Source organism: Trifolium pratense, linkage group LG3 (genome assembly GCF_020283565.1).
Source record: "Trifolium pratense cultivar HEN17-A07 linkage group LG3, ARS_RC_1.1, whole genome shotgun sequence".
Lineage (NCBI taxonomy): Eukaryota > Viridiplantae > Streptophyta > Magnoliopsida > Fabales > Fabaceae > Trifolium > Trifolium pratense.
The window spans coordinates 47,675,606-47,699,055 of NC_060061.1; the positions used below are offsets into that span (position 1 = coordinate 47,675,606).

The 23,450-nt window shown below is 30.8% G+C and overlaps 1 protein-coding gene across 3 annotated transcripts in view; it reads right to left on the bottom strand.

Moving 5' to 3' along the window:
- LOC123917261 overlaps nucleotides 1–17,670 on the bottom strand; it is a 33,086-nt gene extending 15,416 nt beyond the window's left edge. For 2 of the 3 annotated variants that reach the window (XM_045968934.1, XM_045968932.1), the window contains exons 1-6: nucleotides 17,345–17,670; nucleotides 17,187–17,240; nucleotides 7,982–10,783; nucleotides 7,512–7,757; nucleotides 6,687–7,415; nucleotides 2,927–3,736 (exon numbers count right to left, since the gene is read on the bottom strand). In XM_045968934.1, the coding sequence (XP_045824890.1) occupies nucleotides 2,927–3,736; nucleotides 6,687–7,415; nucleotides 7,512–7,757; nucleotides 7,982–10,741 (4,545 nt within the window). In that variant the 5' untranslated portion in view covers nucleotides 10,742–10,783; nucleotides 17,187–17,240; nucleotides 17,345–17,670. The remainder of the gene's footprint in view (nucleotides 1–2,926; nucleotides 3,737–6,686; nucleotides 7,416–7,511; nucleotides 7,758–7,981; nucleotides 10,784–17,186; nucleotides 17,241–17,344) is intronic. The other variant, XM_045968933.1, reaches the window with a different exon arrangement.
- Between the last annotated feature and the right edge of the window lie 5,780 nt (nucleotides 17,671–23,450).

Below are 23,450 nucleotides of genomic sequence, written 5' to 3' on the forward strand. Positions count from 1 at the left end.
CTCCTCTATATTATATATATACTAGCGGGCCAGGCAAGCGCGTTCAGCGCTTGCCTGTGTCTAACTTATGTAAAAAAAAAAATAAGATATGTCTTGTGTTATCGTAAGTTTGTTAATAAAAAAAATTTGTTGCTACTAAAAAAATAAGGGTATTGTTGGTATTATTGTTAAGTGTTATTTCAAATTATAGTGAAGGGCAAAATAGACAAAAAAAAAGTCAGCCCAAACTCCTCTATCCCCTTTATATATTGTTATAGATATCCCTTTTAATTATTATTATAGTCCTTCCACGTGGCACCATCCTGTGAGTCCTGACCAAATCAGTTAGGGTCGTCTGATTTTGGTCCTAGGAAAGTAATTACATCAGACGGCCCAGATTAAGTCTGGCTTGTTTTTTTTGCCTGGTTCCTTTTTTGTGCCACCTTGACGGCCCAGTGTGCTTCTGCACCCCTCGTAATGAGAAGGTTCCCGTTGAATACAACGAATGTAAGGTGTGTTAATACCTTTCCCTTGCATAATCGACCCTTGAACCCGAAAATGGTTGCGAAGACCATCTTTTAATACTTTCAAGGTTTTATCGATATTTTCCTTTTCTTTTGGGAATAAATAAAGTTCGGTGGCAACTTTACTGTATAGCGAGCGCATTCCGCCCGCACATTTTTCCACCTGCTTCAAGTATTTTTGGTGACATATTTAAATGACAATTTTTTATGTTGTGGAATATGACTTTTTTTTTATGTTAGCTACACAGATAAATGGCTATTTTTTATGTTGTAAATACTATTTACAAAGTTTAAATTAATGATGTTCTTTTATTAACGGTCCATTTTTATTATTTGCTATGGGCCTCCAAAATCTCGAGACCGGCCCTGTATTGTAACCTTTGATAATTAGAGTGTTTCTTATTTGGAAATACATTTAATAATTTTCTCTTCTTTTCTTAATTATTTATGTGTAAGCCCAAACATTTTCTATTCGGAGATATACCCAAATAAGTAGAAAAGGATCAACCCGCCCCGCCTCATCCCATCATTAACCCGTCTAATAAGAAGTGCGGCGGGGCGGGCTAACTAGTGGTGGTGGGTCGAAAATCTCACCTCACCCTTTTTATTGGCGGATGACGGGTTGGTGGGAGTGCCCCATCAATAATGTTTTTTAAAAAAAATCGATAAATTTGCAAAATTGTCGTAAAAATTTGTAAACTAAATTAAGGAGGGTGTATTGGATTGAGATTTCATGGGATTTTAAAAGACTTTTTTATGACAAAAAAATCTTGAGGTATTCAATCAAGACTTTTACAAAAGTTAAATAAATCTTGTGGTATTCAATTAAGACAAACATGATTTTTTTTTCGGGGCAATAAAATCCGTTGGTATTCAATTGAGATTTGGTACTACTTTTAAAATGTCTACTGGTATTCAAAAGTCTACCGATTTTGATGGATTCTTCTATGGAATGGATTTTGAGAGACTTTTTAGTTGAAAATACACTTGATAGACTTTTTCAACAATCTCACCAAAAGCCTTGAGACTTTTTTGAAATCTCCAAGACTTTTTATTTTCATCATCACTGTATCAAATTTTTTTTTCTTTATTTTTTCATAGTTCATCATCACTGCACTCCTTCTTCTTTTCTTTGTTCACTTGTTCAAGAATCTCACCAAAAGACTTGAGACTTTTTCAAACTCTCCAAGATTTTTTACTTTTATCATCATTATATCAGTTCTTCTTCTTCTTCTTCTTCTTCTTCTTCTTCTTCTTCTTCTTCTTCTTCTTCTTCTTCTTCTTCTTCTTCTTCTTCTTCTTCTTCTTCTTCTTCTATCAAATATGTTTTTTTTGCAAAAAAATATTTTAACAAATTCTACATCTTTTTTACAAACTTTTGATTCAATACAACTTTTTACGGCAAATTTTTTTTCGTTACCTTCATCTGCTTCTTTTCCCATCAATGGTGATAATGGTTTTTATTTGTAATTAGAAACATATACGTGAAAAAAATGTAAGGCTTTTTTTTTGTTTAAAAATTTGGATTCCCCAAAAAATATAATTTCTTTTATTAAAATTTATTGATTCTTTTAAAATTTGCCTAATATACAAAAGTTTCTTAATATATAAAGTATTATGAAATCTTGATTGTAAAAAGTTTTTTGAAAAAAATCTCTCAAAATCCATTCAAATCATGTGTTAAAAATCTTGATTGTAAAAAAGTCTCTGTAAAAAAGTCTTTAAAATCTCACAAAATCAATATAGTCCAACAAAATCTCATAAAATCATCAAGACTTTTTTTGCCAAAATTGTCTCATGAAATCCCAATCCAATACACCCCCCTAAATAAAAAATGATCCAGGGAAATCAAAATGTAATTATCAACCAAAGTGACCAAAAAATAAAATTATCAATCAAAACTTTAAACATCTATGATTTATAAAACCAAAGAAACAATAATAAAAACTTAAGGAAATACTCAATTTAAATCCAAAACAAACAAAACTTGGATATCATTTAAATCCACAAAAATGAGGAGCCAGAAAAGTGAAATATATATATTTACCCTATTAGGTTAATTGAGTTGACTTTGTATTTTTTAATATGGGCCAAAAATAGAAGATTATTTCATTTCTAAAATGAAATTTTTCATTCTCCAACCACAAAATGATCATAATAGAGATATCCTTAAATTAACAAAAAGTAACTAAGCCGGTGGGATTCACACATACCTTGTCATCAAATAAAAGTGATGCATAGCCAATTTCCCTTTAATTTGACATCGTTAGAATTGTGAATTTGATTATAGTTATTTTTCCACAAATTTTTTAACATTGTGGATTAAAAATCAACTATCATGCATCCAAAGAAAAGAACAAAAACAACACAAGGGAAAATCGTGATATTGTTGCACAACAAATAAATTGGTAAATCAAGCATACCTTATCTCCAAATATGTTGGTTATTGTATCATTTAGGTTTCCCTTCCAAAGCCATTCATCATTTTCTGCAATTTTAACTTTTTGAAGATTTGGTGTACTTGTGTTTCCCTCTGAAAAAATCGTCATGCGAGGACACTCCCTCACAATTACTTCCGCCAACATTGGAAACTTCAAGAAGCACTTAGTAGAACAAAATTTGGTGAGCCTTGGCAAACAATCCAACATCAATAATTCTAAACTAATAAATGCAATGCCAACATTTTCCTCTCCATTAATTATTTCTTCAAGTGAATTACAGTCTTTTACCTTCAGCGAAATGAGCTTGTGCAAACTTTGTGCCGTAGGAGATGTCATTAATTTTTTTAACCCGTTGCAATTTGTTATCTCCAGATATTCCAAATGATTAAGGGTGGCGGAGGAAGGCAATAAACTTAACAAACTAGAACAGTTATCAACATATAAGTTTTCAAGGAATGCAAGAACAGGATCAATTTGGAATCCATCCTCACATATATGTTGAAGCTTATGTAATTGATACAATGTGAGCATTTTGAGCTGTGGGTAAGTCTTCTTCTCACTTATTTGTCTTTCATCTTGAAATATTTTCTTGAAGCTACTCCATTCAACAACTAGTGACTCAAGAGTGTGCACATTTTGAAGAAACCAATAAGGAAATGTAGCATCTTTAATATTATAATGGGACAAAGAAAGAAATGTCATTTTGGTGAATAGGGCACTTGAGTTTTGGGCTTGCAATATCACGTTAGCTTCTTTATTATTTATTCTCAACTCCTTCAAATTTGGAATAACCTAAAATACATATAAAGAACAATTTAAAAGAATTTTAATATTGCCACAAAAATTAATTACTTTAACTCAAATTTGCACTCCATATTTTTTTATTGCCTCTAAAGTTTTCTCAAATGTCTGAATTCCCATACATTCTATAGATATTTATCAAATATATCTATAAACAAAAATGTTTTGAGAACTTTTGACATAAATTGTTCCAAATACTATTCTCTAAATTGAGTATTATTATGTTTTTGCATATATTTGAAAATATTTGAATTGAGATTTTATGAGACAATTTTGGCAAAAAAAGTCTCGATGATTTTATGAGATTTTGTTGGACTATATTGATTTTGTGAGATTTTAAAGACTTTTTTTACAAGACTTTTTTACAATCAAGATTTTTAACACATGATTTGAATGAATTTTGAGAGATTTTTTTCAAAAGAATTTTTACAATCAAGATTTCATAATACTTTATATATTAGGAAATTTTTGTATATTTGGAGAATTTTAAAAGAATCAATAAATTTTAATAAAAGAAATTATATTTTTTTGGGAATGCAAATATTTAAACAAAAAAATAAAAAAAAACCCTTACTTATTTTTTTAAGTATATGTTTCTAATCACCAATAAAAATGTCACCACCACCACCACCACCATTGATGGAAAACAAAAGCAGATGAATGTGACGAAAAAAATTTGTTTGCTGTAAAAAGTTGTAATGAATCAAAAGTTTGTAAAAAAGATGTAGAATTTGTTAAAATATTTTTTTGCAAAAAAACATATTTGATAGGTAATGAAGAAGAAGAATAAAAAAAAAAAAACTGGTACAATGATGATGAAAGTAAAAAGTCTCGAAGAGTTTGAAAAAGTCTCAGTTTTTAGTGAGATTGTTGAAAAAGTGAACAAAAAGAAAAGAAGAAGAAAACCAGTGATGATGAATCGAGAAAGTAATAAAGAAGAAGAAGAAATTTGATACAGTGATGATGAAAGTAAAAAGTCTTAAAGAGTTCAAAAAAGTCTGAAGGCTTTTGGTGAGATCGTTGAAAAAGTCTATCAAGTGTATTTTCAACTAAAAAGTCTCTCAAAATCCATTCCAAAGAAGAATCCATCAAAATCAGTAGACTTTAAACATTTTAAAAGTAGTAACAAATCTCAATTGAATACCAACGGATTTTGTTGTTCTGAAAAAAAATCATGTTTGTCTTAATTGAATACCACAAGATTTATTGAACTTTTGTAAAAGTCTTGATTGAATACCTCAAGATTTTTTTGTTATAAAAAAGTTTTTTAAAATCTCATAAAATCTCAATCCAATACAGCCCCCTTATTTTTTATAGGAGTTTCCAATTTTGTATCTTTTTCTTTTTTTACTAAATTTTTATTTTTATAAAGAAGAATTTTTATATTATCATTTTTTTTTGACAAAATTTTTATTTTTATAAAGAAGAATAACAACGTTTGTGGTCATTACGGGAAGCTCACAATGACCTTGTTTTCTTGGAAAAATTAAAAAATAAATAAATAAATAGAGGTAATAGTTTAAATCAAAGGCAACTTATGTGTATCATTCTAAATTTTGAATTTTTTTTTATTGATCATGTTTAGCACATTATAGAAATTTGTCTTGCAAAAGTTTAATTGTTTTTAATATTAAATTCATCTTTTGTTAAAAATTTTAAATTTGTGTGGAAGAGATTCTTTTAATATTATAAATATGAATACAAAAACTCATTCAAAAATGTGATGAATACAATGAGTTACCTTAAAATTAAGGTCCAAAAATTGTATAAAAAAATTAAAAGTTACTTCCTCTGTTCCAAAATATAAGTCACTTTGAGAAAAATTTGTACCAAATTATAAACCACTTTATATTACCAATGAATCATTTAATGCTATTTTTCCTATTATACCCTTAACCATTTATTACTCTCTCTCTTCTTTCAATTATTCAATTTATTTTTTATATACCATTAATGAAGGACAATTTTGTAAACTAACTCATAATTTCTCTTTTTCATACAACATTAGTTAAATTTCTTAATTTGTGTAATTTGGCCAATGTGATTTATATTTGGAACGGAGCGAGTACTAATTAGTAATTAATTGGTGCACAATCTCAATACTAGATTTGGAAAATATAAAAAAGTGAAGTCATGTGTTTATCGAAGTTTGAAAATTTTGAATTTTATTATGAATTATGAATGAAATCATAAATATTTGATATAAGTCAAGAAATTGTTCCTCCCAAAAATCGAACTCGAGTTCTCCTGAAATCTGTCATTTGGTGAATTTGGCCTTCTCTTGCAGGTGACGACGACGTCGAGTTGGGAGAAAGACTCGGCATTCAGGCCAGCCGCCCGGTGGTGTGGTACGTTGTGGGTTTAGTACGTCCCGCCAAAACAAACGGCTCCGAAACAAACTAAAAGGTGCATGCCGCACTCACGTGGGACTGCCAGTGATATACTGGAGGAAGGTGGGGATGACGTCAAGTCCGCATGGCCCTTATGGGCTGGGCCACACACGTGCTACAATGGCAATTACAATGGGAAGCAAGGCTGTAAGGCGGAGCCAATCCGGAAAGATCATCATTAACCACTTTTTTTTTTTTGACAAAAAGCTCATTAACCACTTAAGTTCAATGACTTAGTTTAGGAAATATTACTATAAATAATCTAAGAGGCCTTATCACTTATTTAAAAAATTGTTAAGAAAATGAGTTTGCATGAGTCGACCAAAAAATTGGCCATTGAAATGAACAGCATCAACATTTCGTGAAAAATCTAAATGATTAATATAAAAAATTATAATTTATAAAATATCAAATCGTTATTAAATTATAATTTATAAAATGTCAAAAAAAAAAAACTTTTAAGTTTTTTCTTGTTTTTTTACTCAATTAGTTTTGAATTTGACAATTGAATACATGCATCTATATGTAAATTTATATGATGATATGCATACCTCTTCGACAATGAAAGGTGGTTGTGGCGTTAAAACGGAGAGTTTGTCATCTTGAAAATTGGAGCTTCTTGTAGATAGAGTTCTGTACAAATTCAACTTTGCACAATTGAAAACATCAATTTTCTTCAAAGATGAACATGTTAGGGTATGCTCTTTAGCATAGAAACCCTTGAGTTTATGCAAGTTCCAAAGCAATAAACTACTTAGTTCATTAAACTCAAATGTGGGAGCTGCACTCACTCCAAATTCTTTCTCCTTCTCCTCTGCAACAATTTCCTTCATTTTTCCACAGTTTTTTATATGAAGTTTTTGGAGATGTGAACAACAACTGGCTATAGGAAGTGGTAATAGATACTCCAAGCTTTCACAGTTTGTAAGTTTTACAAATATAAGAATTTGAAAACTAAGAATTCTGCGAAGATCCCCACTCCATATATTTTTCAGTTTTGGCAATCCATCTATAACAACTTTCAAAAGTGTTGTATTCTCTGCACTGCTATTTTCATTGAAACTCAATTCAAATATCTCTTCTACTAAAGCACAATCTGTAACCTCCAACATCTCTAGCTTAGTATATGTTTTTTGCATTGAAGAAGGAAAAACCACCACAATTTTCTTACAATTGCTCACTTGCAACATCTTCACTGTTTCAAATTGGCGGTGCCATATTGTCTTCAAGTTGTCCATGTCCTTCAATGTGATTTTCTCTAATTTGAAAAAATGAACGTGCTACAAATTCACAAATAACAGATATCATTATAATATAAATATTTAAATACAAGTTTAAAATTAATTGGAATGTTCCCAATGGTATAATTAACATACCTCTTCTATTTCATTGTTTGTCTCTTCTTTGGCTATTATCTCCTCCATCAGAGGACAATTGCTTATTTCAAGGTGTTTGAGGTTGTTAAGACTTCCAACCATAGTCAACGAGAATAAGTACTTCAATCCACCACAATTCTCCACAATCAAGCTAGTTAAGTTACACATTGATTGATGATTGTCATCCCAAAATTTACCCAAATTGAGTGAGATCAATTTAAGGGTATCCAAGTTAGGAAATGAAACCTACATAAAAACAAATTAACAGAAATCATATTTATCACAATGGAGAATACCTAATTGATATGCCTAGTTGAGAGAAATATGTTTTATCACAATATTTTAATTAATCATCTTAGTTAAATTTTAATATATAGATACAAGATTGATATTATTTGTACCTAAACATATCACAAAATTAAAAATTATATTATTTGTATCTACAAATGCTTAAAAATAAAATAACATACCTGAGCATTGAAAAATGGGGTTGAAATATAAGGCTCTAACCATTGATGCTTTTGCTCACTTCTGGTGAAGAAATCCTGAAGTGTTTCCATATGTTCTAAAGTCAAAGAACGAAATAGAAAAACCTCAAATTTTTCATTAGTTATAGAATTTGCACTTGAATTGTTGTCTCCGAGCACTATCTCCTTCATAGAATTGCAGTGACAAACTTCAATCTCAGAAAGGTGTGAAAGCTCTTTAACCAATGTAAAGGAGAAAAGATATTTCAAATGGTCACAATGTTTGACTTTGATAACACCAAGACTTCTAAAAGAAGTGGTTGAAAGTGGACCAAGACATATATGCTCCAAATTTTCAAGATTATCAAGTACTAGTGTTTCCAAAATTGGAAAGGACATGTGGATTTGATTCCTCTCATGAGAGTCAACAATATGCTTCATGTTTGCATTATTTTGGACGTGGAGATATTTCAGCAACGGAAATCCTTCTCCATTTAATTGATAAACCACATTTTGAATTCCGTCTACATCATCCAAGTACAAATTCTCAACACCTTTAATCAATGCTTTAATTCCGTGCTCCAAATGTATGTTAGTACCAAGTTTGAGCATCAATGTTTTTGAGGTTCCATCCACTATGTCAGACCATTCCCATACATCACCAATAGCTATTTTATATCTTTCCAACTTCTCGAACACCGTCTGCAAATCCCTTGGCAACATCCATGTCTCGCGAATTTGTAATTCAAGAGTTGTCAACTTGGGTAGTTTTCGAAGCTCAGAAATGCTAGCATTTTTGTTTTGAGCCGTTGGACTCGCATCTCCCCAATTAACAAAGGTATTTCCCATGTACAACTCCTCCAGTTTGGTCAAGCTTGATATAATGTTGGGTGGGATTACTTCTATTCCTGAATCGCTCAAATCAAGCATTCTCAATTGAGTCAATTGTCGTATTTCTCTTGGCAACTTGGTCATTGAAGAACCCAAAAGGCAAAGAATAACTAAATTTTGCAAAGCTTCTATCTCAACCATATTTTCCAAAATACAATAATTCAGACACAGTGTTTGAAGGTTGGTTAGGAACCGAAATGAAGTGGGTAATGAAGACAAGTTCAAAGCTGTTAAATCTAGGACTTTAAGGCTTCCCATATCCTCAAAAAAATTGTCAGGGACTTCTAAAGAAAGATTCTCGCTGGACAAAAAGAAAAACTTAATGTTTGGACAATCAATCATTTGAGGAAGCTCGTGCATACAATCATCTAAAACAACCTGCGTGCACCTTGTTAAAAAACTCTTGGTTGGGAATTCCTCATCTGATTGTTTTTTTAGAAATACATGTTTGTCCCTACGTGCTATGGAGATAGCAAAATCACGAACAAAGTCATGCATTTCGATATCTCCACTTTTTTTAACTTCAAGCAAACAAGTCGCCTCCAAAGAATGGATTATTGGATAAAGTCTGTTTCTAGCATCATCCACAGTCTTAATATCCTTTAATATATCCAAACCCATTGCAACTTTTAGAAAGTACTGTACATTACCATCTGGAAATAATGCAAAAAGCAAGAAGACATCCCTAATTTCATCATTCTCCAATGAGTCGTAACTCAATTCCAAAGCAGAAAAAATTGTATGATGATCACTTTCTAATCTCCTTAATGCATCTTTCCAAGCATGAACATCCCTCTTACCTTTCAATGCTTGAGCTACCGTCACTGTCACAAGAGGCAAACCTGCACATTTTTGGGCAACTTGAATTGCTACACCTTTCAAATTGCTATCTTTAATCACATCCCCAGCCATAAATTGAAACAAGCTCCATGTCTCGTTTTGACTCATAAGTTCAAGTTTGAAAATGAAATCCTTTGGAACATCCATTTGCAACAACACATCTTGATTTCTGGATGTCATCAACAATTTACAACCATTATGTTCATTACCAAATGGAATTCCCACTTTCTTCAAATCAAGTATTGTCCATATATCATCTAGAACGATAAGGATATTTTTCTCCATCTTGATTCTTTGCCTTAGGCGATGTGCTCTTCCGAGAACACTCTCCTCACCGAACCGTAGACCCAACCAATCTGCAATCTCCCCTTGAATTGTTTTAATGTCTGGATTTTTTGTTACATGGGTTTTAACAACTGCATCAAACAATTTGTGTTTCTTAGATATTTCAAAAACTTCCCCCACCAGAGTGGTCTTACCCACACCACCCAACCCATAGACCCCAATATTGCATGAATTATGATGTGCTAGAGCATTCATAATGTTCTCTTTAAATGTCTCCCTTGTCTCATACTTTTCACCACCTCTTGTTGAAGAGGAGGAGGTTTCTCCGTCTAGGGGGGGAAGGTAACCAATTCGGTTAAACGTCCCTTTTCCTTGAACTTGAATAACATCTTGTACAATTTTTGTGGCTTTCCTACTTAGTTGATGACGCAAAATCAAATTGGGGAACGGCCATGCTGAGCACCTAGCATTGGCACGACGAGGATCATTTTCAAGCTGATTTGCCTTTCCAATGACCTCATCCACTTTTTCTAACCAGTTCATCACAGCTTCTTCAATATTTTTACCGTTTCTCTTTTCTTCTTCAACGGAATGGGTTATTGTTTTTTTTGCATCCTCAAGGCCTTTAACACTATCCGCTAACGAATTTAAATTGCCTTTGTAGAATATCAAGTAACTTGCTTGACGTCCAATAGGCACAACAGTATGTTCTGCTATTGTTCCAACAATAGAAAATAGAATTTCCATTGATTATCTTTTCTTCTCCTCTTCCTTCTGACTTGAGTTTGCCTGAAAGTGAAAGTATTGTTAAAATGTACTAATTTTTTTTTTATTCGCCATAGGTACAAGCTGCAAAGTATGCAGACACCTTAACATAAAGCAAGACCGATAGAACTACACCATCACAGCCATTTCAAAGAATCATTCCACAGCAGTGAAAAAATTGGACAATTAACAAAAAGATGAACTACACTTTCCGGATTACCACACCATCCTACACAATATGGTGATGAATCAAAGCTAACTACATTTTTAGCGGAACCATCGAGCTCCAAATCTGTGATGCCCATCTAATCCAATGAATTTTTCTCTTTCCTCACTACCTCCCCAGAGAAATTTTTAAACATACATTTCGTAAGAGCAACAAAATAATTAGTACATTTTAACAACAATACTTTTAAATAAAAGTGATAATTATTAAGACATACATTTTTCATAAAAGTGATTTTCATATCCTTTTAAAAATTAAGGCTCACTTAATTAGTTTAAATATTTCTTTGTCTTTTGGAAATTCAAGTTCATGGATTTGTGTCAAGGCTCACTGCCTGGTCATTTTTGGTTTGTCTTATTGTGTACATGGTAATTCCATTATTTGAAATGCTTCTTCATGGTACTTTTTGTTTATCTCTCTCGTTGGGTCAAAAGAAAGTGAAGTCGTTGGGTTCCAATCAGTTCAGGTTCCTTTCTTTGTTGTTGGTTCTATGTTCTTTCCTTTAAACAGCATGTTGGTCTTGTTATTTATCAAAGTGGAAAATTGGAATCGATGGGAGTATGAGATTGGTTGGTATATTTAGGATTCATGAGTGCTGCTAGTACTTAAAACGTAACAACAGTTTTTTGGTTTCTATTGGTATGTAATTTGTCAGAAAAATAAATAATGATGAAATTGGTACTTTGGTTTCTTATCTTGAGTTGGTATTTTGGTGAATTTCAGTTGATTTGGTTTGTTTTTGTATGGTTCATTTGAATTTGTTTGATTTGATTATGTGTGGTTTCATTTAGATTGGTCTATTTGGTTCGTTTGGTTTGGTTCTGTTTTATTTGGTTTGATTGGTTCGCTTTAGTTTATTGGTTTGTATGTCTTGTTTTGATTTGATTTCGTTTGGTTCGGTTTGATTTGGCTTCGTTGGTTTGGTTCCATTAATTTGGAAATTTGTTTGAATTTGTTTGTTTGGTGAGTTAACCGTTTACAATTTGATTTTTTTTTATTGATTGTGCTCACAATTTGGTTAATTGATTGTTGTTTTTCTCTTTGGATGTTGCTTACTCTCTCAGATGGTTCACATGATCTTTTGGCTGCTGATTGTTGCTCTTGGTTATGATATTAGACTTATAGTCTTTTAGGTTTTGCTATATAATTTTTGTTACTCTTTTTTATTAAGTAATGCAATGATAATGTTTTTTTTTAAAAACAAAAACTTGGTATCCAGCCTTAGGACCGACTAATCCAAAGGGACCAATCTCACCGTCCACTTGTGGGGGCTCAATTTAAAGCTATTGTTTTTTGTTATGTATGGACTTAGCCCACCGAAATTGGCACTAGGGGGAATCGAACCTGAAACCTTGAGAGGAGCATACTCCAAGGACACAAGCCAACACCACTAGACCACTCAAGTGGGTTATGCAATGGTAATGTTATGTAACCCTAGTTGCCTCGCTTGTTATTCTCTTATTTTGCATATCTGACTTGAACATGGCATCAGAGCCGGGTTAAGGGGTAATGCGGGCATCTGACCCAGGACCACGCTAGGTATGAGGGTGGGTGTTGAATATGTCATGTGTTGTTGGAGTTTGTTTGAAGTTCCACATTGCTTAGGTTCCCGGGATATGAAGTATATAAATATGTGAAGGCAATATCATTATTTGAGCTAGCTCTTGGGGTTGAGATCCAAACATATATTTAGCAGGAATAACCTAAACTTCTGATTTTTATTTCATTTAGTAATGTTGATTAAAAATTTGTCATTTTTATTGATTTGTAGATAAAAAAAACATAATCTTTCTTAAATTCTACTCCTCCGTTTTTTTAATTGTTCAGTTTCGTCAGATTTAGTGTTTCTAAATAACTCTCCAGTTGGTGTTTGTCAATTGTACCCTTTATCAATTTTTTTTTTGACAAAGTACCCTTTGTCAATTACTCTTATGTTTTTCAATAAAACTAATTAATGTTATATATATTTGGAAAACTATTTTTTCTTTGGGTACATAATATATTAAATTTTGTTTTTTTTTATATATAATATATTAAATTTGTTGGAAAGAGAAAATGCGTGAAAAAAATTGAATTTATTGGTGGATTAACATTAGGGGTATAATAGGGAGATAAGATGCAAAAAAATATTTTCTTAATTTGGTGTTACTATTCTAAATGGACACTTAAAAACACCTGAGTGCTCGCGGTGCGCCTTGGTTCGGTTTTGAGCATAAAAGTCATCATAACCACGAGATAAAAGTCATCCAAACCAAACCAATCCAATGCTTTTAATTTATTTTATTATTTACATGATACAATATTCATATACATAAATTGCATATATATAATAACTTATATATAATAACAATATAGTTCCCGATCGCGTGAAATTATATATTTTGACGGCCTATTGTTTTATGGACTCAATTTGGGTTGATTGCTAATAGTTGGTAGAGCTAAGTTAAGTATTGCGGTTTGGTTTGATTCGGTTTTCTGAAATAAAAACCGCAAACCAAACCAAACTGTGCCGTTTGTAAGAAAAATGATTTGTGCGTTTAAAACTAAATACGTTTTTTTGCAGTTTCAGTTTGGATTGGTTTGTTTTGCGATTTTACTTTTGGATTGGTTCGGATACGATCACCCCTAAGAGTGGATAATAATTTTCTCATTTTCTGGATAATTTTAGAAAAAGAAGGACAAGGTTTGCAAGGTGAAGTCTTGAATCAGTGAAACATAGTCACCCTATTCTAGTTTGTATAGGATTTTTTTTTGTCCGCCTTGCATCGTTATGGTTCTCCTCGTTCTGAGTGCTCTAATTTTATTTTGATGAATAATGAAATTTTTGGTATAAATTCTTTGTTTTGTGATTGCTCTGATTTCGTTTCAATGAATAATGAAATTTATCATTCATGCATTTAGTTTTGATTTGATTTTCATTTAATTCCCCTTTTTCTCTTTTCAAATTATTATATTTATTTACATGCAATTTCAAATCATCATTAGTAGTAATTTGTAACTCCTCTTCGGTCGTCTTTTTAGTTACTGACGTTTTTATTAACATGTTGTTTTGGTTCTTAATGTTAGATGGGATGAAATTATAATCCTGTGAAATGTCAATTCTGAACGGTAATAAATATATTTACTAATTAATATACTAAATTACATAATGATTTTGTACCGATTTTATTTTTGTTTCTAATATATAGTTCCAAAGGAGTTATCTTTTATTGGAACAAATCATTGTTTGTGATTCTCCTTTCCAGCCTTGTGAGCATTGTTAACAAAGGGGATAAGATTAGCATTATGTCACCTACGAATCAAGTTCTTTGGAGAACTTACTTGCAATAGGCTTCACTCATTGGTGTGTTCACATTTCTTTAATCTTGGTCATTTGTCTTTTTTTTTTTTTTTTTGAGAATTCATGCTTATACTGTTTGTGATTTATATTAGGTTTATGGCTCTTATGTTTGCTAAGTAAGGTTAATTTTAGTGTGTTGGTATGAAGTCTTTAAATTTAATTTGATAGTTTTAAAATTCACTTTTTCAATGTATTGCCATGATTGGATCCGTGTTTGCAGGGTGAGTTAAGTAGAGATGAGTAAAAATAAGAAATTTTAGAGAAAAACGTTGTCCGCTACTTAAATAATGGATTGTGTTTGAGAAAATGGTAGGACGACAAAAGAAACTCTCATGATGGACAAAGACCAACATTTTCACTTTATAATTGGGCCTTTTTTTGTCATTGGACAAGAGCTTTACTTTTGCCACCTTACTAATTTTGGGGTCCGGCCTACGAAATTACCAAAATACCCCCGTCCACTACATAAGTAGCGGATTATACGTTTAAAATCTTGCAAATTTCATGGTAGGAGAGTTTTTTTCCAAAAAACCGCTACGTAAGTAGCGGACGTTAAAAAAAATATGTTAGGGTTTTTTTTTTTCCTCAAATTTCACATTTTTATAACGTCTACCATTTAAGTGGAGAAGTAATCCGCTACTTAAGTAGAGAACTAGTAAAAACCTTTATTTTTCATGTAGGGTGTTTCGCTCAAAATTTCTCATTTTACGTCCGCTACTTAAGTAGAGAACTCGTAAAAATATTGAATTTTCACGTAGGGTGTTTTCGCTCAAAATTTTTCATTTTACAACATCCGCTACGTAAGGGAAATGCGTAGGGCGCGTGAGTAGCCAGTAAGGTGACAAAAGTAATTCTCATTGGACAAATATATATAGTAACCGACTTGGGCTTTTTTTTGTTGTCAAACGGATATTAAGTAATGAATTTTTCTCTTCCCACCCTCCATGTTTCTTTTTTACCCCTCATATTTTCATTTTTGTCCTTGTTTACAAATTTTGGAACGCTTTTTTCGAAGTTTTTCTAGTTCTTATTCGGGAAAAATTCGGAAAACACATTCCGAAGATTTTTTTCCAAGGCAAAAAAATGGGAAAACAGATGGTAGAAAAGAATCACGGGAGGTGGGGAGAGAAATCTTCTTAATAAGTAATAAAAACTTTGAGGAACCTATACATTGGACGCCCTGCTATGCAGAACTGGCTGCATTGGCATGGGTCGGCCCTGATGTTAAAGAATTAAAGAGACAATAGAAGATATATGTATGGTCTGTTTAGTTGAAAGGAAAGAAAGTAAGAATGGAGGAAAACACATAAACCAAAAAGTGGACATCGACTAAGATTTAGTTTAAATTCATTTCTTGATTTCCGTGTTTTCCTTTCTTGGCACTTTTTTCTTAAGCGTGAGATAAGAGACATGATAGGATAACTATATCATATCTTGTCTCGATCCAGTGTTTGGTGGAACAGCTAGATTTAATAAGTTAATCCTGAAACTTATCTTATCATGTTCCTTTAATTAAAAATCTTATCCTGAATTCAAGTTGAGTTACTAGTAGGATATGATAAGAAAATAATTTGTTTCCTTATTCTATAAAATATATTTTAAATAAAAAAATAATAAAATATAAATCATAAAATATAAGATATATTATATATTTCTTTAGCTTATCTAACATACATAATTGAATTATTTATTTGATCATGATTTATATAAAAAATTTAACGTTTTAACAGATATACCTCAAAGAGTCAGGATCCGTTGACACCAACTAGTTTGACATCATATGTTACACATCTCAATAACGTATTAACCGATATAAATTTTATAAAACCCACCGATGAATTAAAATTTAAAGTATTATAAAAAAAAGGCTTAAATGCACTTTTGGTCCCCCTATTTTTAAAAAAATAAAGTTTTGGTCCCCCTATTTAAAAAACCAGTTTTTTAGTCCCCCTATTTTTATTTTTATTTTTAGTTTTGATCCCCCATCCCATTTTGGGGTTAATTTTGTTGATGTGACCTTGTAACTAATGATGTGGCAACATTCATGTGGACAAATTTAATATCCATGTCATTATTATATGCAATTGAAACACAAAACTTGCTTTCAATATGCAATTGTTTGATTTGAATCAAAGAGGATCATGTCCATGTTGTGATTGTTTGTTTTTTCTTAGGTTTAATAAATTAGAGGTTGTGAATTTTGGGATTTTTTATTTTAATGAGTTTACGATGATGATATGATGATGAAACATGATTATTTTGTTTTCTGGGTTGGTAAGAAGAGTAGAGATAACTGGATAAGTGGATCATGATAATGAGGGCTATGGGTTGTTTGATGTGATTTTTGATGTTTTTGAATTGTTTTTTGATTTATTTCTTTTTAAAAATACTATAATTTTAATAATTAAAATATTTTATAAAATAAGTTTTATTGAATTAAAAATAAATAATGACATGAATATTAAATTTGTCCACGTGGACGCTGATATGAATTAGTGGCAATGTCACATCAATAAAATTAGCCTTAAAATGGGATGGGAGATCAAAACTCAAAAAAAATTAAAATTGAGGAACTAAAAAGTTGATTTTTAAAATAAGGGGACCAAAACTTCATTTTTTTAAAAATAGGGAGATCGAAAGTGCATTTAAGCCTAAAAAAAATTGACACTTAGTAAACTTCAAAAATTTGTTTTTAACTACTATAGAGAAAAGTATCATTTCAATGACAAATCACGATCATAACAGTTACTTCGCTGAACTATTCTCAGCAGATCTCGTACGTGTTGCATCAAATAGACACACGCTTACCAAGCAGACATATTAAAAAATGGTCAAAACAATGAAGAGTTTGGAACTCTTACCTGTATTATATTGAGTGATGCAAAATAGCTTCAAAAAGCAGAAACTAAAATGATCTGCAAACAAAATGAAAAAATTCAAGGATTTATTCTCTATTAGTGAAGGAAAGAACGTTTCAAAAAAAATATATTAAAAGGGAAACAAAATAATGCATGCATACCTCTGAATATTAAAAATACCTTTGAAATCAACAGAGTATGTACCAAATTAAAAATACATACAATATATGAGATAACCGTTTTTTTTCCTTCAGATTTTGGTTTGTTTTTTTTTGTATACAGTGTTTTTTTTTTTCTTTTTCTATATGAATGAATGGAAATAACAAAAACTGAAAACAAATTATAACTAGTAAAACAGAGATACTAAGAGGTTCAAGACTCAAATACTTTTATCCTTTTGGCTTTTTGGTGGTTTTAATTTTAGATGGGTTTCAGGAATTAGGAACCTGTTTTTGTAAGAGACTCTCTAGATGAGCACAATACATATATATCCTGATCTTAGATGAAGTCAACTATAAATAGTAGTAACCAATATGAAATAAAAATTTATTTCAAAATAAGCCATCATTAATGTTTTTAAAGAACAATTAAATAAAAATCACATTTTATTTTTTAATTAATATATTTTTTATTAAATTGTATGAAATAATTAAATAAATCATCTAAAATGGGGCGGAGGCAGTAGTATTTTATAAAGTAAAATATGTTGTCAATCCCTACTTTTATAGTGAGTTTTGGTTTTTGTTTCTGTAAAATATAATCACTTGTTTTCTTTCATATAAAAAAATTTCTTTTGTTTTTAATACTTAACAAGCAAAATTTTGATATTTTTTTGACTTTTTTTAACATAATATCGACTTATATAAGTTTAACGTGATTTATAGACATAATATAAATCATTTTGAACATAAAAATGTCATAATATTGACATTAACACGTCAAAATTTTGTTTATTGTATATTATATTATAAATGTAATTTAGAAGTTAGATTTTTTTTTTTACCGGAAGAAAGAAGTTGAGATTATGTAACCGAAAAATAAAATTTAGACCGTAGGGTGATGTGTCGTTTTCTTCACATGATGCACATGTTGAGATTCTGATATGAAAGTCTACAAAAAAGTATAAAAAATAATTTTGGTCATGTTGCGATTACTCTTATGTTTATTTTAAGTTTTAATTTAGTCTCTTATATTTAAAGAGTTTTAATTTAGTTGTTTTAGTGATATTTTGTTTAAATCGTTCATGTGGCTAATAGAGTTGCATACATCAACAAATTATGAGATGTTACATGAAAGTTTTAACGAACTTATGTTAACTTGAGTAGCGTAAGAGATCAACTTAAAACCTTAAATAAAGGTAAGAGATTAAATATACAATTAAATATTATTTTTTTGTGAATAATTAAATATATTTTTTATTCCACCTATTTCTAATTATAAGATTTTTCTTTTATAAAGACTAATTATAGGGTTCTTTTATGGATGTTTGGTTGTGTAGAAATAAATAGGTGAGAGAGTGTCAGAAGAGAAACAAAAATGTAAAATATATATAATACATTAATGTATTTTTTTTTTTTGTGGATTGATATATTTTACTAGTAAAAATAAGTTTGAGTAGCTCCTAAACAAGTATTGTGATTGTGATGACGTGACACCTCTAAGAAAGCTTCAAATTTCTATTGAAATTTTACCAACTTCTCTTAATTATTAAATATGCTACAATTGATGTTGATAATTATGCATGTAAAAGTTCAAGTGACGAGTAACTTAAATTAGTAGCAGGTGTAACATATAACATAAATTAATAGTAATAATGAAAGGAAAAAAATTATAAAAAGAAAATGAACCATGCGTAAATATAATTTGCAAAAATTTACTTTAAATAAACAAACCAAATAAAAAGTTACCCCTCAAAAAAGTTTCATACTTGGGAAAATAAATAATTAAATTTTTTGAAAAAAAAATACTTTACTTATTGATGAATCCTCATCATTACATGTTATCTGAGCATATTTAAGGCAAAACATAGGTAATAATGTAAGGAAGTTGGTTAAAATGAGTGAAAAATGAGCCAAATCGAAGGTAGAGTGCTGCGCAGATGTAACTGCCTCTTTGCGCCAGGGCAGGTTGATAAAACTATAAAAGAAAACAGAGTTCCAGTGCACCAGGTTCGAAATTTTGGATCCAGATTGACTATTGGCGCGATCTCGTGATTCTCTCCACATTTCCAGCTGAAGAACGAAGAGAAGATGCTAGGATCAACCATGAAGATGCTGATGTGCAAGAGAAGAATGACACATTAAACATCTAGGCTGGAAGTTCATAGGTGAGAATTATGTAGCAGCACTCATGTAGCCTTGTAACAATTGTAGTTAATTAGATTCAGTCAATCAAACTTCTTTAAGTGTATTGCTTCATGTTTTCTAGCAAATTACATGTTGATTTTGTATAATTGAATTGCTATGAGAATAGAAATTGGTTGTTGAACTAGGAATGTTTGAGTAATTGATTGTGTTTAAGAGATTAGACATTAATTGATTATGATTATGGAATCTTGTGTTGAAAATCTCAATGAATCACCAATCACCTAAGAGATTAGGGATTGGTTATTGATTGAGAGAATTGGATTGCAAGAGATTGAATCCAATTAGTGGTGATTCTATCTTGAGTGAATTTTATCGATTCAATTGTGTACGAAGTCACGTGTTGCATGCGAAATAATTGATCCGATGAACTTCCAATCGTTTTAAAAACTTTGAACAAAGACTCGAAAGAATCCTCTGAATTTACCCCAAATTAAATGTTCAAAAATACGTTGTTAGATACAATTTCCGTGATAAGAATTTAACGCAATCTCCGAGTGGAACAATATCTTTTAATTACTACTTGACAATAATTGTATACTTGCAATTTGTCTATCACTTATATTGTTTATTAATTATTATTTAATTTTTTTAAAAAAATAACTTTGTCACACCAACCTTTAAACTACTATATTCTTTCATATTCCTTAACTCTTATTCTTTAACTTTGTAACTATGACAAATAAATTAATCATACACTCCTTTAAATTGTTATTTTTTCCCATCCTTAACCATTGTGTTTATAAATATATAATTTTGTGAACAAATGCTAAATATGTTTTTGTACAAATTTGTGTTTTCATCACCATTTTTCCTCGAACAATATTGAATTTCAGCTCTTCAATTTTGTATTATTATAGGTTCTTTCTCTTATTCCTCTATATTTCTTCATCTATTCACAATTTATTAGTTTAATTCTATATACGAACTTATTATTTTACTCTTACCTTGTGTGGTTATGATCTTTTTTAGGGAAAAAATTTCGATATTTTATGCGGAATAAAAGTATCAAATATTTTCCGAAAAATAATTTTCGATATTTTTTCGGGAAATTTTTTTAAGGAAAAAAAGTTTACAATTTTTTCGGGGAAATTTTTTTTAAAAAATGGTTTAAATCCACTTTTTAAAAAATAAACTGGTTTTTATTAAAAAACCAATTTTAAAACAGTTATTTGAAACAAAACTGGTTCTAAACCGGTTTTGAATCGAACTGTAACTGATTTTAAAAATAAATCGGTTTTTATAAAAAATGGTTTCAGTTACTGTGATTATGAATATTGTTTTTAACTAACTCCCGACAAATAAAGGTCAGAATTACTTTAACCAAGTCATTGAGTTCAAGTGGTTAATGAGCTTCACAAAAAATGAGATTTTGGGAGAACTCGGGTTCGATTCCTGGGTGGAACAATTTTTTGGCCAGACTTTACTTATCTTGAGACCGAAATCTAGACTACTAGAGTTCCTTTCATCTAGGAATCAGAGGGTTATAAAAAAAATGCCCATAATTACTTTTTTCTTTTTTCGAAGAATATATTAATTTTTTAAAAAAAGTTAAGTACAAGATATTTTTGTAATATGTAGTTGTAACTTGTATTGATGAAGTTTGTTTGAAGTTCTACATTGCTTAGGTTCCCGGTATGTGAAGTGTATAAATATGTGAGAGCAATCTCGGCCCTTGAGCTAACTTTTGGGATGAGATCCAAATATATTTAACATGGTATCAGAGTCGGGTTAAGAACTGCAATGTGGACATTTGACCCAGGACCACACTAGGCCTGAGGGTGGGTGTTGGAATATGTAGTTGTGTTGTTGAAGTCTCACATTGCTTAAGTTTCCATGATGTGAAATGTATAAATATCAGAGCCGGGTATACGGACCAAGGTCCGCGGGCAGACTCGTTTAACCCGCAGTCCGCACGAATTTAAGACCAATTTTTTTTGACCCGTTTACATTTTTGCCCGTGTGGGTTGGACCGTTAAAACCGTGGGTTATGCGGGTTAAATCCGCGGGTTCGCGGGTTAAATCCGCGGGTTCGCGGGTTAGCCCGTGGCCCGCCTTCTTTTTTATATAATAATTACAAAATTTATCAGATATAAATAACTTGGTCCATGTCCAAATTCAACTTTTTTAACCAAAAAAAAAAAAACTTAGTCTAAACCCTAATTATAAAAAGTAACAACACACTACAGTTTTAATCAAGTAGACAACAACACAAAACATCAGGATTCAGGCATGTTCTTCTACTTATAATCTTTTGTTCTTTTTCACTATCTTTTACTTTGTCTTAGCTGTATATACATTTGCTAGTATTTAAAATGATACATGTCCAAATGGGTAGTTATTTTTCTTGGGGGTATTTTCCGGTATTATGTTTGGAATAATTTGGTTACCTTGATGTGATTTAGTTAAGTTGAATCTGTTAATCTTTTTATGTTTTTTTGGGTACATGTAGAAAGTTTTTCTCACTAAAATGGACGGTACAAAAATGACGATAAGAATCAGTTGAATTTGATTTTAGTTGCATTACTTACAAAGATAAGATAGATAAACTCAATGATATCGCAAACTTTATTTATTTTTATTTGTTAGTTATGATTTATATGTTATAACATAAAATTATTAATAATATATTTTTTTAAGCTTTCATTATATCAATATTTTACTAATTTAGTTTATTTTTTGAAAAAAATGATTTTTTTATTTTTTTTGGTAATAGTCCGCGGGTTAACCGTTTAACCCGCGGGCTTATGCGGACCGGACTCGGGCTTAATATTATAACTCGTTTATATTTGCCGACGGACTTGTTCGCCCCGTTTAATATGCGGGTTTATGCGGGGCGGGTTAAACGGGGCGGGCTAGCCCGCATACCCAGCTCTAATAAATATCAAAGGGCAACCTCACCATTTTAGCTAGTTTTGGGGATGAGATCCAAACATATTTAATATATACGACTAACAAAGAATAAATTACTTGTTAGTTGTTATATTATATCCAATTTTTATTTTTAATTTGGAAAACCTTATTATATATCCAATTAACTCCATCGTCTTGTTTCCTACGAAATTGCGAGGAAACGGACCCAGAAAGCGATATAAATATAAGAAATGTGTAATAATGGTAGTAGGAATTAACTAATGCAAACCCTATCCTTTGAATAAAAATTGATTAATACGACAATCCAAGTTAGGACAAATAGGTGACTGTCAAAACAAAATGACAACCATTTCCATTCATTGGATACTTCCCTGTTATTATTGTTAAATAATAATTCAAACTATATAGATTGAGACCTTGACATAAAAAATATGAGATGGAGAAGTGAACATTGACTCGCAGCCATAAGAATTTATAAATATACCTCAATTCGTTACTTAAATAGCGAATACAATCTCAAAGGAGTCCTTACTCTAGCGCGTCAACAAGGTTACAAATTTCATTACAGTCCTATGCAACCAATAAAAAATTTACAACATATATTTTTTAAAAGAAATTATAAATATTTGTATCCCAGTAAAAAGATCAAAGTTTAGTCTTAGTTTCTGCCAAAAAAAGTGATTTTTATCCCTTCAAGCTTTAAAAAGTATTGTTAAAATGTACTAATTATTTTTTTGCTCTGCCGAAAGGTACAACAAGCTGCAAAATATGCAGAAAGCTTAACATAAAGCAAGAACAACACTGAAGCCTGCCCATCTAACCCAATGAATTTTTCTCGCTTCCTCAATCCCTCCCGAAAGAAATTTTTTAAACATCGCTTGATAAAAAAAATTATACTGATGGTTTCTTGTAGTACAGCATATTTTGTTAGCACTTTGATGGTGGAATATAATATTGTTTTGAACATTTTTTTTTTAACAAAATAGGCACATTAATTTATTTTAGATATACCTACAAGATCAACTTTTCT